At 39.6% G+C, this 18,865-nt stretch overlaps 1 protein-coding gene across 2 annotated transcripts in view; it reads left to right on the top strand.

Annotated features, from left to right (window-relative positions):
- The window catches only part of Psa (puromycin-sensitive aminopeptidase), a 208,557-nt gene extending 194,108 nt beyond the window's left edge, over positions 1–14,449 (top strand). Inside the window, exon 14 of one of the 2 annotated variants that reach the window (XM_083144000.1) lies at positions 12,966–14,449. In XM_083144000.1, the coding sequence (XP_083000126.1) occupies positions 12,966–13,187 (222 nt within the window). In that variant the 3' untranslated portion in view covers positions 13,188–14,449. The remainder of the gene's footprint in view (positions 1–12,965) is intronic. The other variant, XM_083143999.1, reaches the window with a different exon arrangement.
- Positions 14,450–18,865: the final 4,416 nt, after the last annotated feature.

Raw genomic sequence — 18,865 nt, 5'->3', positions numbered from 1 at the left:
CTGCATGTACACGTGACATGTCATAGTTCTACAGATTGACGTGTGGCGACGCTCTGTGCTGACTGTATTCGCATTGGGCACTGCGCCGTAAAACAATATCCTCACAAAAAGAACAGATTGCTTTCATCAAAATTCAAGTGACACGTGAAAGAAATGCTGTTAAAAGTCCCATAGAACTTGTGAAGCTCATGGTGATGACCTGATGACACTTCAGTATCCAACAAAGTGTAAGTTGCAACAAGTACGACTACGAAGTAGTTTTACCTGAGGGGGTCACCGTGAACAGTGAGTATTACAGTAACTTTCTGGAGAATCACCGTCGTCCAGTTATTCGTTGGAAACTACCATCACTTCTGGCGAGACATCCGATTGTGCTACACCACAACTCAAGGTTGCAAATTCAGTGGTGCAACTGTTCGACCGGTGGAAATGGAGAGTTTAGAGCACCTCCCCCTCTCCTACAGTCTAGACATGGGTTCTTGTGACTGACTTGTTTCGGAAGCTACAGGGTCCTCGACGAGGACGTCGCTTCAATGCCATCGATGTCTTAGGGTGGTCCCTCTTAAATACGAGGGCCACTATTTATATTTTGAGCCTTGGCAACACTGATTGAAGTTAGGCGCGATTTGACGTTTGCACGGAATCGTCTGGCATTATTGACCATAACGCACTTCAAATGTTTTGTCAATAGCTTGATTTGTGTTGTTTATGTTGCCTTGGAGATTGCGCGACAACAATAAAATGGAATTAACTCGTGAACATTTTCGTGCGATGATTTTTTACGATTTTCGACGTGGATTATCAAGACAAGAGTGCATCGATCAACTTACTTCCACATTTGGCGATGAAGCCCCATCCTTTGCCACTGTGAAACGCTGGTATAAAGAATTTAATCGTGGCCGCCATTCGCTCACCGACGAGATTCGCGAAGGTCGTCCAAAATCAGTTCTTGTTCAAGAAAACATTGATGCTGTGCAAAACCTAATACTGCAAGATCGTCATGTGACATACTGTGAGATTGAGGCAACCATAGGCATTAGTTCCACCAGCATATATAAAATATTACATGATCATTTAGCTGTGAGAAAGGTATGTTCTCGTTGGATCCCACACAATTTGACAAAAACTCAAACAGACGCTCGCGTCAATTGGTACAAACAAATGCTCAATAAATACAATCGTGGTGCTTCAAAAGACGTGTATAAGATTGTAACAGGTGACGAATCATGGATATATGCATACGAGCCGGAACGTAAACAGCAGTCGACTGTATGGGTGTTTCAAGATGAACCCAATCCAACAAAAGTTGTTCGCGCTCGAAGCACATCGAAACAAATGGTCGCCTGTTTTTTCGGGGAAACTGGTCATGTGGCAACTGTGCCTTTAGAGGAACGTATAACGGTCAACTCTGAATGGTACACAACAATTTGTTTGCCAGAGGTCTTCGGTCAAATACGGAAAACAAACAAACGCCGTCGGATCATTCTTCATCAAGACAATGCCAGCTGTCACACATCTCGTCTAACAACCGACTTTATGAACAGTCAAAAAATCGAATTGATGGGTCATCCGCCGTACGGTCCTGATTTGGGACCCAATAACTTCTTCTTGATTCCGAATGTCAAGAATAAATTGCGTGGACAACGATTTTCGTCGGCGGAAGACGCCGTTGATGCGTTCAAAAACCATATTATGGAGGTGTCTCAAGAAGATTGGAAAAACTGCTTTGACAAATGGTTCGAACGAATGCAAAAGTGTATTGACCATACTTCGAAAAACAATAAAGCAGTTTTCAATGCCAAATTCCTGTTTTTTCATTGTTAGGCTCAAAATATAAATAGTGACCCTCGTATGTACGGAAAAACGATTTCAGTGACAGCGTGAGAAAATTGCCAGAAATTTGGCAACGTGTGCTACACTCGGCGAAAGGAATACAGTAACCTTGTCCTACACAATTATATAAGTAGGTAATTACGAACATGTAATTACTTTTTTAAAAAAAGATGCTCGTATTTTTCGTTGACTTTTAGGTGTTTCTTTTCTTCCCCGAAGATTCGGACTTGACAAAAACCAGCCTTCCTCGGCATTAAAATAAGCGTTTTGAATCTATATTTATTATATGCCTTTATATAGAACTTGACGGACATAAATACTAAATTAAGCAACATGTAACTTCTTGGAGTTTTAACGTAGTCGCCTTGTAATGAAGGGGTCCCGGGTTCGATACCCGGTAGAGGCACAAGTGGTTCGGATTAATGCTCGGCTGGACATTTTGGCCGCCGCCAGGGTATCTGTTTTCAAATTTTCCTCTCTTTCGAAAGAACATCATCACATTCCAAAATTTGAAAAATTACATCAGCTCATAATTCCTTCTAGAGCGCACTGACGTGAATTTTCGTGTGGCTTACTTTCGCCGCTATCTAGGTATTGTCAATAATTTAATATACTTTCGTCATCCCGAGACTAAGCCTTAAACTGAAGGTCCTGTCCCTATTAGCCTCCCTGCGCATAAAGTGGACTTAAAACTTAGTGTAACTTCCTTGTACTTCAAAGACCTTTTACAAAATAGATTTTGAGAAGAACCTCTGTTTTACTTAACATCTGGTTTATAATGCTTTATGTAATATTCGTAGAGAATTGTGATAGTTTACCTTACACTGTGACACACACAGGAGATACACTACGTAGAAATTTCAGCGACAAATGCAGGCTCGACCAGGACTCGAACCCGATTCTGGCATACCGTGCCATTGCTCTACCAACACAGCTACCGAAGTAACCCTGGTTTCTCCTGAATTTTCGCACTGTCTGTCTACGTTCGTGGAATTATTTCTGTCGGTGCTACTGCAACAGGAGCTGTTGCCTTTCAAACACTAATTACGGCGACGTTGTCTAGTTTGTTTTAGCGCAGAGAGGTAAATTATCTTAATGTTTGGTATGCACAAGAGACGTACGGTTACAGACAGTTCTGGGTTGTAATGATCCTGTTGAAACTTGATGTTGTTACAACCTAGAAGGGTCCGTGACTGTACCACGTAGTCATGGTCGAGCCTGCATTTTTCGCTGAAATTTCTATGTGACATTTTGTCTCTTCGTTCCAAGAGAAATGGCGATGCAAAAAGAGATGGCAGAAAATTTCACAAACACAGGATATAAGAAACAAAGTGGAGAGAAGCAGAAGGAAAAATAGAACATGAGAAACAAGAGAGAAAGAAATTAGATACATGTGTAGAAAGAGAGAATAGGGGATGAAAGAGGAGATAAAAAAGCGAGAGGGAAAGGAATGAAGAAAGAGATAAGTGGAATTTCAGTTAATTGCAGAAGCACTTTTCTTTTAAAATTTTATTTTGTAAATTTTAAATTGTAAAATAGAATATTGATGTAGTTTAGTTTATTTTACTTCGCTTTTCTGCCACTTTTTGCTAATCGCGAAGATGAGGAAGAGTGATGTGATGTTATGATTAAATTGATGTAAGGACACTCACAAACACCCATACCCAGGGATTCGAACCCGGAACCCCTGGCGTTCTAGCGCGCTGTTCCAACCAATCCGCCACGGTGGCCGGCTAGAATAGAATAGAATAGAATAGGCCTTTATTTTGCGTGTTGCAATGAGGCTTGTGTATTAGATTAAAATAATATTTTCGTATTTTGTTTCTTTAGCGTCGCATTCTGTATACTCTCGATAATCGCAGCGATGAGCATGAGTGATTAGATGACGTCGATGAAGGTACATTCACAAAGAACACCCATGCCGAGTGAACCTCGGTGATACGCTCCACATCATGCAAACTTCCCCACGGCGAAGATTTGAATTTTTTTTGTCGCTAATCTCTGGAGCACGCAATGAGGCGTCTAGCAGATTTTACGCTGTTGCCACATGTATGCCAAGACGGTTTCTTACGATGGTTGAGACAGTGTATCTGCTAGTTCTGTAATCTTTGTAACACATGTGATTACATAAATGCCACCAATATTTGTTGTAACTACCTATCTGAGATGACAACGGTCTCTTTAGAAGAAGGTGGGCGCTTTGATTAGGCAACGCCGCATGGTGGAAGTTGTCATATAGTTTTGCGACAACCATCGTTTCCTGACCTTTACTTGCTTTGCCTCCCGACATTTGCAACAGCGCATTTCTGCCTATACTCTGCCTCGGGAACCTGTGGAGCAAGCCCGCCCATAACGGCTGAGAATGAGAGAAAGCCAGTGGGAGGAGCGAAGCAGGAGTCGTATTCTCCCCTTTTGCGCGTGCATTGGTCGAGCCCTCTCGAGTTACTACTTGCGCAGAGTACTTGTTTTCGTTTGCTTGTTCCATAGATGCCCGGGAAAGGGTGTAGCTGCCTTATCCAGCTGGTATAGAATCGTTTGTATTTCTTATTTATCTCATTAACGTGCCCCGTGTAGTCTTACGATTACGTGTAATAGTTGACAGAACCATTACAGTGAAACTCCAATGGCCAGGCCGAAGCTTGAACCCCGAACCATCGGCGGCAAGGTCTTCAGCATTCAGCTTGCTCAGTTGCCAAAATGTTCTTAATCAACACTTGCATAATATTGGTCCGCCCCTGGAGCGTATTTGGTTGACGAGTCTATTGAGCCTCGGCTTCTCACTCAATAACCTTTCGGGGCTTGAACTCCTTGTCCCAAAGATCGGGTAATCCGTCTGCTTCGGTTCTCGATGAAAGGTATATATACAGTGAGTGCAGAAAGTATTCGTACACTGTACCATTTTTCATGAAATCCGGCGGGAAAGATGATTTTGACACGTAAAGATCACCGAACTTCGAAAAGACCAATGCACCAAACGGATCTTAACAGTAATACGCAAACCATACGCATAATATACGTACAAAAAGTATTCGTACACCCAGGAACTCTGTAGTGCGGATAGAAGCAAGATTTCTGTTCACACATCACACCAGAGCTGCTAATAGCCAATTGCTGTAGCCAAATGCATTGGGAGAGAGCCAGCGTGCGACACACAGTCAAAATAGGCCACAAAGCGAGAGAGACAACTGTCTGATTATGAAATTGCATAATGAGTGTAAAAGCATACGGGAAAATCGCAGGACTTGCAAACAGACTCCGGTCAACAAGTCAGACGATAATTCATCGCTTTGGAGGGAGTAAAACGGTGAAGAACAAACGCAGAAGTGGGTGACCACAGGTGCTCGGCGACCACGAAAAGCATTTCATAGTGCGTAGAATAAAACAAAACCACAAAACGAGTGCTCCGCCAATAGCTGCAGAACTTGGAAATCGAGGAGTGAATGTATCTGCAAAAGAACGAAGGGTATCATGGTCGAGTATCTCGTAAGAAATTCTAAGTCAATCCAGCTTACAGGAAGAAACGCCTGCACTTTCCTTCTAACCATCAAAATAAATCACAATAGTTTTGGAAACTGGTTATATTTACCGATTAAAGCTGACATATTTTTTAAATAAGAGATACAATAAAAAGAAAAGGTCCTCCTCCGTGGGCGTGCTGTCCGATTGCGGGACGGCATGGGTTCGAATCCACCTGGGTTCAGTGGGTTCTCTACCTGTATATTGGACCGGTGGCAACCCACCATCGTGAGGAAATTGAGAAGCTACGAGTGAGTAGCATAACTCGGTCACGGATATCTGCTATAACGGCCGTGCTGACCGACCACACGTCACCCCATTACTGGTTGAAGATCTCCACACATGTTGGTAGGATTGTGGGAGGGAGACTGGCAATCGGGAGATAGGCCAAGGGCCTTCCAGGGCTGTAGTGCCACGGATTGTTATTGTTATTCATTCCCAGCAGGGTGGCATTGGGTGTGATCTGGTTGGTCATCACGTCGAGGTGATGACCCCCTCCCTAATCCCAGTTAAATTTTTTAATAACAAAGACAGAATTTGAACAATCAACCTCAGAGTTGAGCAGTAAATAAGGTTTCCAGAATCAAAGGGAAAGGAAAATATCCTAAAAAAGTATGGTGTGAAATGCAGGAAACATATTCTGATAGAGAGATTATTTTCGCTACATCTCCGGCTGGTTGTGCAGCTGGCGAGCCTACCAGCAGGATAGAGCGTGGGGGAGAGGCATAGCGATAGGTGCTGGGTTGAGATAACGTCAGCGGCTCGCTTGTTGATTGGATGCTTCGGTAGTTGAGACCCGCTCCCAAGCTGCAAATGCAGAACAGCCAGAGATGTTGCGGAAATAATCCCACGCTACTAGATCCGAAGAATAAATGGTTCCATAGGAGTTATTCAAGTTGATTATGATTAGTAAAATACATAAGTTTTTACTTCAGGAAGACCCTTTCTGAACACATCTAAATGTCAACCACTCTGTAGGAATTGTGGTGTCGTGCATATGTGTTTGTGACTGTCCCTTCATCCATCTTATCGTATCCACCAACCATCTCCATCGTCGCAATTAGTCCAAAGTGGCGTAAAATAACTCAATTCAATCAAATAAAGACTATTCCAGTTTAGTAATGATTTGAAATAAAAAGAAAAAAACATTATTTGTTTATAGTAATAACGACAGATTCTATTTAGATATAGGGCAATTCCAGAGGTAACAGACTGACACTTTTGAGTCAGTTTTATTTATATTTCATTCCTTTGTAATGAAAAATATAACCAAGGAAATTTCTTCTTACACAGCAAAACTTCTTCAAATGTATTCTGCCAGCACTATATAAAGATAGGCAACAGGCTGACACAATTGGCAACCTCTGAATCTGGATATTAATTTTGACCAAGGTTGACATTTTCTGGAATTCTTCTACAGGGTGCGTCATCGAAAACGGACGGTTTTCAATGGAGAATTCTAAGCAGGGAGAGGGGATGGAGATGTAAGTAGGGTGGCACTCAAGTCGCTCGTTCATGCCATTTTCGGCTCTGTTCGGATCTGCTCGGCTCTGTTCGGATTTGCTCGGCTGATCTCGGCTCGTGCAATATCGGTTGCAGTCATGGCGGCATGGACATTAGAGCATCGTGTGTTCGCATACGACAGTTTCGTGAAAAGTGGCGAGCCTATTGAAACACAGCTGCTCTTTCGGAAAGCCACGCTAATTGGACGAACTTATGGACGCCATTCGGCAGTAAGTGGGGCTGTTGGAAAGGGTAGGAGAGAAGTTCAAGTAACGACTCCACATTTGCATTCGCCAAAACGGTCAGTTTGGTGACAATTATTTTCCATATATAAATCTAACTCAAATGGCGCGTGATAATGTATCATTTCGTTATGGCAAAATGTTCTCTACACATTAATGGAGTTCTATTTCCAAATCGTCAGTTTTCCCGTGACGCACTCTGTATATAAAAAATAGTTTTATGCCGGTGACCTGCCTGCCCTTAACAAAAATTCGTAGCGACGCCCAGTCGGTCCTTCGGTGTTGCGGCCATCGACGAGACGCCGAGAGCGGTGAAGCGCACACAGGTGCTGATGGACCCTGGCTTCACGGTGCGAGGGGGAACCTTAGCCGGGGCTGACCTCAGTAACCTCCGGGGTCTTCGGACGGCCGCTGCTGGGCAAAATGTCGTGACGCGGTGCCCTCCTCGGGAAGAGGAGGCTGCGGGTAGGACATCCCGACGTGCGAAGATCAAATAACGAGCCGCCGCCGGCTTGAAGGCCAGGGGGTACGCTTCGGTGCCATGGGGCACCATCAGTGTTGTCACAATTTCCCTTTCTAAGAGACAAAATTTCCCATTTGTCTCCAATTATTCCCTTCATCTAAAGAAACCATACAATAATAATAAGAACAAGAATGACAATAACATAATAATATTAATAATGGTTATTATGAGCATCTGGGTACCTGGGGCTAAAACCGGTCTGGCGTGATGCTGATTACATCATCCAAACTATGGCCGTGATCAAGAATATGTGGAACTCTACCTGCAAATCACCCCATATGCCTTCATGGCACGTGTGCACCTTTACCTATTTTTACATGTTAATCATAAGTAGTGGTGGTATATATATGAATATCTCAAATAAATTTAATCACATAGTTTACATGCTTATCGCTACCGAGCCAGATGTCTCAGGTTCGAACCCTGGTCGGGTATGACGGTACAGTTGTGTTTGTTCTATCATCCATTTCGTAAGTTCATCATTCATCCTTACCATCGCTATTAACCGAATTAGTAGAAAAGCGACGTAAAATAAACAAACTGAAATATAAGTAGATATGTTGGCTTATACTCAACGTATTGATCCACTGATTTGATTTTTATTTAGCGACGCTTTTCTCCGCTTTTGGCCAACCGCGACGATGAGGATGAATGTATCATGAAATTGATGAAGGGGTATTACCCCGTAGTGCGCTGAGCTAACTAGTCTGCTACGGAAGTTGGCTTATACTCCAAAGTAGTAAAAATAACGAACAGCAAAGAATGACGGATACGAAATTGGAAAAACTAATATAATTTGTACTGAGTCTGGGATCTTCGTATCTTCCTGAAATTTTGGAATTTTTCACCGAATTTCCCTTTCCCCTTAAAATTCCCTCCAAAAAAGGTAAATTTCCCTTCAGGTGACAACACTGGCGCATCGTTTCCAGTTTCCAAGCGGAATCCGCTCTTGGCCACGATTAAATCCCCCCTCCCTACCAAAGCTATTATAACACGTTTGCTTACCGTCATTCTATGTTCGTCATGTCAAAACCTACGATTATGCCCATCCCCCTCTCCTGATCCTCATGTGTGTGTGTGAAACAGCAGAGAGTGGGAGTATCTTCCCACTAACGACATGCATCTTAATGAATTGTAAAGATCTCCGGTCGCCTAATTGCTTAGCGCACTCGCATTAGGCGGCAAAGGTCTCTGATTCGATTCCCGATGAAGATCCTGCATCGTAAGGCGGGCGCTACTCGCCTAAGTCCACTGAACGTTTGATCAAATGTCATTTTCGTTCAACCTCCCTCACAAGTCTTCTGTTTTGTTCCACTTTTGGCTAATCCCGAAGATTATAAGATGAAATTGATGTCACACACAATGAAAACTCATTAGTGAACTGAGCTAACCACTTCGCCACCTCTGTACATGCATATTTCGGTTTCGAACATGAATGAGTTGAAATAAAAGACACTTGCAATACAAAATAAATTGTGAAGTTATTTCGTCAAAATAGAACTATAATATTTATTTATTGATTGAGTGAGTGATTTGGTTATTTTTCTTCGCTTTTCTGGCACTTTTGGCTAATCGCGAATTTCATGCATTGTAAATTTACGTTTTCTCGTCCGGGTGTCCCCTTGTTTCCACGTTTGAGGGTGTCGACACAGGAACGCCAGGGTTCCCGGGTTCGAATCCCGGCCTGGGCATGGGTATTCTTTGTGAGTGTCCCTTCATCATATCATATATGTCATCCTCATCATCGTGATTAGCCGAAAATGGAAGAAAACAGCCGGAACCTAATCAATCGAAGCGTAGATATACATGTGCAAGTGAGGAGTTGGATGTCGTGAAAATTGTGGATGATGGAGACGTGAAGAAAGGTGGTGGAAATGCATGTGTTCAGTTGAAGATGTAGCACGGTGGTAGAGAGCATACACAGGAACCTAGAGACCCAGGTTCGAGTCCTGGTACTTTTTGTTTTTCACTGAAACTGTCGTCAAGAGTATTGGATTTCTTCTTTACTAGTACCGTACTCGCCAAATTGAATCGGGGATACCCTAACTACTCGTGTTCATCTTCTCTTTTTCTAGAGGGGTGCCTGGGATCTCACATGTAAGTTCTTTCCCATGTACATGGTTGTTGCATTTTTACTGGCTTGTATGGTATTTTCAGTCCTAATATTATCTCTACTAAGTAGGCAGGAGAGTGAAGTAAATTGGAGTCTAATAAATAAGTTTTCAACAACATTCAGGTAAGCATCACACTCTAAAACATGAACAAGATTGTCACGAGTAATCAATAATAATTTATTATGAAAATTTAGCCTCAACAAAATTAGCATCACGATGACAACTGCTAGAATAGATACTAGAATTCAACTGAAGTCTCAGCAGATGATCTACTCAGTTTCCTATGCTAACGAATGCGTGCGAAATTTATCTTGGCTTTATATAACTGTCTGTGAAAGTTTGTAGCTTTTTTACATGTATATATATGAGGGTATACATTTTAATAGTGGCAACACATCTGTAGAATCACAGTGAAATATAAAAGACTAGTTTGATACCTGGTATATCTCAACGTGAATGCACTCTGCACTAGATGAAGCTGAGTAGTAATGAGAACTATGTAAACTGTTACTTCCCACCGGTCTAATCATGGCATTTCGCATTTCTAAAATGGAGCAGAGGGATTGGATAAAAAGAAAATCAGTTCCAGTAAAACTGAACTTGCATGTTCACTTGCACTGGGATGATATGGCGAGCCTAATCTATCACATTTTCATATCTTTCATTGAAAGCTTTACCACATCCTGCTACTGTTCTGTGCAGATTCCTCACAAGCAGTAATTGCAATGACCCCAGGCACCTTGAATTCCCACACCGCTGATCCAATTTAGAATCATCGTAATAGATAGTCAGTGAGAGCACACGTTCTTCTCATCACTGTGCAGCTCCATGTAATGCAGAGGGAGTGTTCGTTTACCCTGAGCTATGCCAGATATCAAACCAACAATTGGTTTAAGTGGAATAAACCCTTTGTGTTTTACTGTTATTTTGTCCATGTGTTGCCATATTAAAATTATAAACCTCGTATTCATGTTGAATTAATATAAAGAGCAAGTCTGTAACTTCGTAGCAGGCTAACAGATTCTAAAGTGATAAATTACACAAACTACGAACATCACTTTATAATAACCCAAAGTACAAATCAAGAGGCGGTATTTTAACTTATGAAGAACCTAGAATGAAAGTCCTCCAAATCCAAATTTAGTACAGAATGCATTTAGATTTATGTCTTATACTTCTACTATGAGGAATTGGAAAATCACATTATTTTCCCACGCAACCTGCCACAGCCTTCTTGAAATTAATGCCTTCAACTGTGCTTAGTTTCAATATCCACCATATCTATGCCACATTTCACTATGTTCAGAATCAGAACATTCTATTGGATGGCATGACTTGAGTTATTTCATTGTGTTTGTGTAGAATTATGTTTGATACCAATAATAATTATCATTACATCTTATTAAATATACTGATTATTTAGGTAGTAAACCTAGATATAAACATGTAGACAAATCTTATATATATTTACCCTTTCTTATTTTAGTATAATATATAATAGAAACTCACTGCAAACATTCACATTGTAGACAATTAGAAAAAAAAATCCGCCCAGTGCTTATCTTGTTTAGGAATCCACCATGCCCAATCAATAATTCCCTGCAGTATGCTTTTTATGAACTAAGACTCATGAAATACTGCAAAAGTAATTACTTTTGTACTTGGAAAATCAAGTTATAAAATATCCACCTACAGTGCACTGTTAATGAAGTACAATTTTCACATTTCCTGAAAATTTGACTTTTATGATTTTTGGACGGTTTTGATTCTAGGCTCATGTGGTTCATCACTATGAGGGTGGGGTAGATACCTGGTAAATTTCAAATGGTAATGAGGGTGTAATTGCACCTTGTTGAATGGAGCTCTGGATTGCAAACAACTTTTATAGGAAACATTTTTTTTTGGTACTCGAAAAATAACTTTCCTCCTTCACATTACAATTTTACAACAGACGAAGAACTCGTTTATAAATGCATAGACATGCAATCATCAGAAATGGAATTGAAAAGATGTGATATACATTTGGTTTCCCCCCCCCCCCATTTCCAATGCAAATTTATGTATGTAGAGAAATCTAAAATCAGTTTTTGGACACCCTTTTCGAATATGGTGGCTTATATATAAAGTAGTGTATTCCATAAAGTTCACTTGAGATTCAAGGGACAATTCAACAGGTGTTACTTTATCCCTTTTAATTTTAAATTTTCAATGAACTTCCTCGTGCACCTCATAGATAACACCCTAAACTTTCAGGATATTATCATTTGACTTAACCTCGCATTGTCATGTGGTGAAGATTAAAGCTTTCATATTTTGTTCTCAGTTTCGAAAGCAGTGGGCTGTTTCGAAATTACAGATTGACCCTGTAAATTCTTCTCTCTACCTGATCATTGGTGATTAATTCATTTTGAGTTGTTTTTTACTTTTAACCACTGTATTAAATCTTTTATGTAACTATGTTTCGGAGACTGATTCTGTATCCGTCCTCGGGGTAGTGTGTTCAGTCCCTACAGAGACATGATGTGTTTGGGGATGGCGTCTATATATGAAGTAGAACATCTGTTGCCTTGGAGGATTATTTTCAGTGGCCAAGGCTTCACCTCGTCTGGTGGTCAGGTCGCGTCAAAACCTGTTTCTATGTGTAAAGTGCCAAGAAGGATTATATTGTGGTGGAGCAGGCTCCACCTTGTCAGAAGGTTATAGGTTGATAATGTTAGTAATCAACCATATATATTTTTTTTTTAGTTAATGTTCTCAGGTGCAACTATCAGACCCTAAATGGTACTGAAGGAGATTATCTTTTAAAAAAAATTCTGGTTGATTACTAACATTCAACTCACAACCTTCTGACAAGGTGGTGCCTGAGCCACCACAATATAATCCTCCCTGGCACTTTACACATCAAAACAGGTCTTGACATGACCACCAGACGAAGTGGAGCCTTGGCCGCTGAAAATAATCCTCCAAGGCAACAGATTTTATATTTTATACTTCATATATAGACGCCATCCCCAAACACATCATGTGCCCAGGGACTGAACAAATTATTAATTTGATATAACACACTACCCTGAGGACGGAGACAGAATCAGTCTCCGAAACGTAGGTACATAAAGATTTAATACAGTGGTTAAAAAAATAAAAAACTCAATGACCCTGTAAAATATGAAAAATATATAGATTTTTAAATGCACATATCTTGTACATGTGATTACATTATTATTTTATTTGTAGGGAGGTTTCCTTATCGCTCGCCTTGTGAAGTACATCACAGAAAACTTTGCAAGCGAAGAAAATGCAGTTGAAGTGGAACAGTTCTTCAAGGCAAATCCAAGCCCGGGAACAGAGCGCACTGTCCAGCAAAGTGTGGAGACCATTCGCCTCAATGCAGGCTGGCTGAAGAGGGACGAAGCTTCCATCAGGGCTTACCTCATGAACCGCAAGAAGAGTGCCTAAAGTGCCACAACCCATGTATACGTGGAGGAGATCCTGTCTGGGAATGTCCAGTGAAACTGGCATATTTTCCTTCTTTTTTTTTTCTCAAGAAATGCAAGAGGAACTTTTCAGTTGATTTATTTTTACAAAAAAGAAACTATTATTTCATATTTTTCAGTTCCAATTTGAAAATCTATATGTGTGTGTGTGTGTATGTGTGCATGCATGTTTTTCAAAAAATATACATATAGACATGAAATTTCCCCTGGGAATAAAGTATACAACTAATTTATCTACATGGTAGATTGTGCTCATGCATCTTGAAATGAAATTGGTGTCTTGTTTGTAGGCGAAAAATATGTACGATTGTGTATATATATATATATATAAGATATATATGTATGACATATATATATTGTTTCAAGTGCATAATGGGCTCGTACAATACAGTGTGTTTACCTCAATATTTTTTACACTGTGAATAAGTGCACAACTTAATATATTTTAATATACAAGAAAAAAACTGTAACTGCTTCATGTAAATTTAATTAAGGAAAAATCACGTTGCTGTATTTTAATTTGCTTTAGCATGTTGTAACCAACATAACTTTTATGTGTACTGTATTTTTTTTTAGTTTTGAGTTCTGATTCCTCAATATATAGATATATATTACTGCTTTCAGAGAGCGCACACATAATGCCCTCCCATCATGACATTTTTTTTTACATGTTAACTGACGTTGCATGTACTAATCCTTCTTTCTCTCCCTTTTTAGTTCTCTCTCTCTCTCTCTCTCTCATTCTTTCACTATAGGCTGCACTTTTTCTTTCTTGAAAGAGAGCTATTATGTTTCTTTTCATTCAATTTATTATATTCAATTGTTTGAATTTGGGGTTGGTAACAGAACTCAGTGACTGAAAAACCGGTGTGCTCTTGAAACATTTTGTTTGGTTGCCGGTTGGCACCAATATTTCACGAAAGTATTGCGTGTATGCTACTACATGCGTGAATGTGTATTTTATAGATGCCTTGTACATGTGCTCTGATGACAATGTACCAAAATTTGCCCCAGTGCACCTAAATACATGAACACCTTAGACATATGACCTAGAATTTATTGTGTTCACATGCTTTCCCACCTATACAAATTTGTGACAAATAGTATTCTTTTGCAGCAATTTTTTTTCAATGTGTGGTTTTTGCGATATTATCAATTTGTTACTTATATTGATTAATAAATTGATGAACACACTGCTCATCCAACTTTTTGTTATTATTTCTAGCAAGCAAGGACCCTGCTACACTGTTTGAAGCTGCTGTAAAAATTATAAACATGCAATTCACATTTAACATTCTGTCTGTCGCATTATTAACATTCATTTCTAATAGGGAGGGTGCTCACGATCATGATATATTGATAAAAACACAACAGAGTTTCGAGGTTCAGTACTGAAGAGACTTTTACATGGGATACAGAGCTTAAATTACATACTTCATGCATTACCTGTATTGGAGTTGGCATGGTAACATGCAGAAAACTCAAAATAGTCTAGGTTCGAATCCTGGGCAATGCGTGGATATATTTTCTTGTGATTAACCTGAAAGCAATGTAAAATAATGAAAACTACAAATACATAGGCATGGACTATACTCAATAAACGCGAGGCTGGTCACATTTTTTTTATCACTAAAATTCAAGAAACTATTTTATTATTGAATCACTATTTCCTTATTTGTTTATTTATTTATTAATTTTAATAATTACAAAAGTTACCATCAGTAATAAAAAAACAATTATTGCATGTGTGTCACACATATTTTATAATTCACTAAAAAAACTCAAACTATATTAATGTTTAATCGATGCTTTTTTGTTTATATAGGTGCAGTTATATGTTATTTATAATAATTACAAAAAATGCTATCAACTAATTGTATACTGTCGCGAATTTACTGAATAACATGCATCTTAAGGGGGTATGACCACCAAGTGAATTTTGCTCCCTATGTGCGATAGATTTATGTTTTTAAGAACAAAAGTAATACAGATATATTGGGAATATCCTAGGGAACAATGTCATTTATTTTTTATAAAAAATTTCAGTTGAAAAATTGAAAAAAATGTAGGTGGTGGTCCTCACCCCCTCCCACTCGGATAATTTAGGTGTCGTCACAAAGCTAAAAATAAAGTGTCCAATAATTTCTAAAATGTTTAGAATATTCTGAACAATGAGACTATTATGATTTTATTTTATGCCATTACTTACTCAAGTATACGTACATGTGTGCTGAATTCTCTTTATAAAGCTTTAATTTTAAAAAATATACACTAGAATTGTTAGACATATTAAGTTTATGAGAACATCTAACTTAAATGGAAATTCTCAAGACCACACAAAAAATTAACAGTCTGAGTTCAAGTAACCAATTAGACATCCCCATCAGGTTAATGATTTACCTTCACTTCAACAACTTGTGAGTGTAGTTAAGGAATAAACCTTTTGGTATTCTGAGCATAAACAGCCAAATGTACAACTGTAAGTCCAATAAAGTTGCTGTTGGTTTTGAAATGTTGTTTAAAAGTCCACTTCATACACGGTTTAAAGTGTGCACTCAACCACTGTGCAATGTGCCTCTACCCGGTATCGAATCCAGGATCCCTTGATTACAAGGAATGACATTACCACTACGTCGACAGGGAGGTCCACAATATTGTTACGATTAATGCAAAGTATAATTAATGTATGACTATTATTGAGTGTATTTTTCTTGGTTTACAGTGACATTGTTTCTTTTCCTCCTTTTCGGAAACATGTGCCTGTCCTAATTCAGACAAATGGTAAGCCGAATGCATGTTTCCTTCATCCAAATGGCAAAACCATATTGTCGGACCAGAATAGATTATATTACTTGAGAAACAGGTTCCCTCGGGACTGTGGGTCCCAGCAGCTGTGATGAGGAAGAAAATTTATCGGCAGTGACCAGTTTTCTTCATCTAGTCTCAATGTCTGCAACAGCAGGTGTGTTGACTGGTGTGGGAGGAACTTCATCCAAAAAAATGCTGTTGGCGAATAAAACTTTGCTTCCTGGTGGAACCGACATTGATTTAAATTTCTTGTAATTGTGAGATGTATACAATAAATACTTATATACGACACAAGACTGACTACCATATTTACTCTTCTGAGGACATGATGTATCAAATTAAATTTCAGTCTACAATTAAAAACGATTTGAAGTAAATCTTGAAGCTTTCCAGGCGACGAATGAATAAATTCTCTCGGGCTATCGACCAGATGAGTCTTGAAAAATTTCCATACTTTCGAGAGCTAACGTCACTCATCTTCAGGGTAGAAGAGCTAACGTCACGCTCATCTTCATGGTAGAAGAGCCAACGTCACGCTCATCTTCATGGTAGAAGAACCAACGTCACGCTCATCTTCATGGTAGAAGAGCCAACGTCACTCCCATCTTCAGGGTAGAAGAACTAATGTCACTCTCATCTTCATGGTAGAAGAACTAATGTCACTCTCATCTTCATGGTAGAAGAGCCAACGCCGCTCCCATCTTCAGGGTAGAAGAGCCAACGCCACTCTCCGTGGTAGAAGAGTTAACGCCACTCCCATCTTCAGGGTAGAAGAGCTAACATCATTTATCTTCAGGGTAGAAGAGCTAACGTCATTTATCTTCAGGGTAGAAGAGCTAACGTCATTTATCTTCAGGGTAGAAGAGCTAACGTCATTAATCTTCAGGGTAGAAGAGCTAACGTCATTAATCTTCAGTGTAGAAGAGCTAACGTCATTAATCTTCAGGGTAGAAGAGCTAACGTCATTCATCTTCAGGGTAGAAGAGCTAACGTCATTCATCTTCAGGGTAGAAGAGCTAACGTCATTAATCTTCAGGGTAGGAGAGCTAACGTCATTCATCTTCAGGGTAGAAGAGCTAACGTCATTCATCTTCAGGGTAGAAGAGCTAACGTCATTCATCTTCAGGGTAGAAGAGCCAACGCCAATCTCCATGGTAGAAGAGCTAACGCCACTCCCAATCTTCAGGGTAGAAGAACTAACGTCACTCATCTTCATGGTAGAAGAGCCAACGCCTCTCCCATCTTCAGGGTAGAAGAGCTAACGTAATTCATCTTCAGGGTAGAAGAGCTAACGTCGCTCTCATTTTCATGGTAGAAGAGCCAACGCCACTCTCCATGGTAGAAGAGCTAATGCCACTCCCATCTTCAGGGTAGAAGAACTAATGTCACTCTCATCTTCATGGTAGAAGAGCCAACGCCGCTCCCATCTTCAGGGTAGAAGAGCTAACGTAATTCAACTTCAGGGTAGAAGAGCTAACGTAATTCAACTTCAGGGTAGAAGAGCTAACGTCATTAATCTTCAGGGTAGAAGAGCTAACGTAATTCAACTTCAGGGTAGAAGAGCTAACGTAATTCATCTTCAGGGTAGAAGAGCTAACGTAATTCAACTTCAGGGTAGAAGAGCTAACGTAATTCATCTTCAGGGTAGAAGAGCTAACGCCACTCCCATCTTCAGGGTAGAATAGCTAACGCCACACTCATATTCATGGTAGAAGATCTAACGTCACTATCATCTTCAGGGTAGAAGAATCACTTGTATCATTTAGCTCCCGAAAGCTTGGAAATCCTTCCACAACTCACCTGGTCGATAGTCCGAGAGAATCTATTGAACAAGTCACTTTATTTTTATTGCTTTTAAATTGTGCATTGAAATCTGATAAAGACAAAGTTTTTTTTTTTTTCAAAATTGCTGTACATGCTCTTCGCTTCTCCTACCTTTTCTTTGTTTCGCTTGAGTTTTTAGTCCACTTTATGCTCAGATAGGCTAATTGGGACGGGACCTACAGTTTAAAGTGGAATCCGAACCCCTTTGTCTCCCCCTGGTATGCAAACAGGACCCCTTGATTACTACTCCATCGGGGAGGTCTTTATTTCATAACAACAACGAATGGTTATTTCGAAGGGAGGATGGTTCAACACTTAAATACCCTCTAATACTTTAATTATTATTTGATATACTTATGTGTAGTGTGTCACTCCAGATTTTTGTTGGTAAATTAATGTGATCTAACCTGGACTGAGAACAAGATTTATTGTGCATTCGGAATCTGAAAATTATATTGAAGAGATACTTAAATCTAAAAAATAATATATTTTTGTTTTTACAAATGCGGTTTAATGAAAATAATAATAACCATTACACTCGATTCGTTATAAAGGCACGGTATAACCTATCGCGAAAACAAGCATGTATTACAAGTGAAGAAAATAATGTGTAAACATTCGTGTCGGATTGAAATTAATGTTATGCAGATTTCATTTGAAACTATATGTATGCTTCTGAAGTGTTTGGCAACTGCTTTTTTTTAATTATTTTTTTTGGTGGATATACGCTGTGTCCGTTGGAAAAATACGTTCGATTTATGTCAAAAAACAATATATTCCAAGTGCCAGTCAGGCCTGTAGCCAGTGGGGGGGGCCTGGAACTGCCGTCAGCCCCCTTGACATTAGTAAAACTATTTTATGTAATTTGTTTGCAGATTTAGACAGCAGATATTATTTTGCTCACAACTTTGGTGAAGGATAAATTCACCCAGCATGAACAGCAGCTATTACATTCACAAGTATTTAGAAGATTCTTTAGGCTTTAGAAAGTTCTTCGATAGGGAGCTT

Source organism: Lepisma saccharinum, chromosome 22 (assembly GCF_977018435.1).
Source record: "Lepisma saccharinum chromosome 22, izLepSacc3.1, whole genome shotgun sequence".
Lineage (NCBI taxonomy): Eukaryota > Metazoa > Arthropoda > Insecta > Zygentoma > Lepismatidae > Lepisma > Lepisma saccharinum.
The sequence above is the reverse complement of the archived record's forward strand: the minus strand, read 5'-3'. Positions and strand labels throughout refer to the sequence as shown.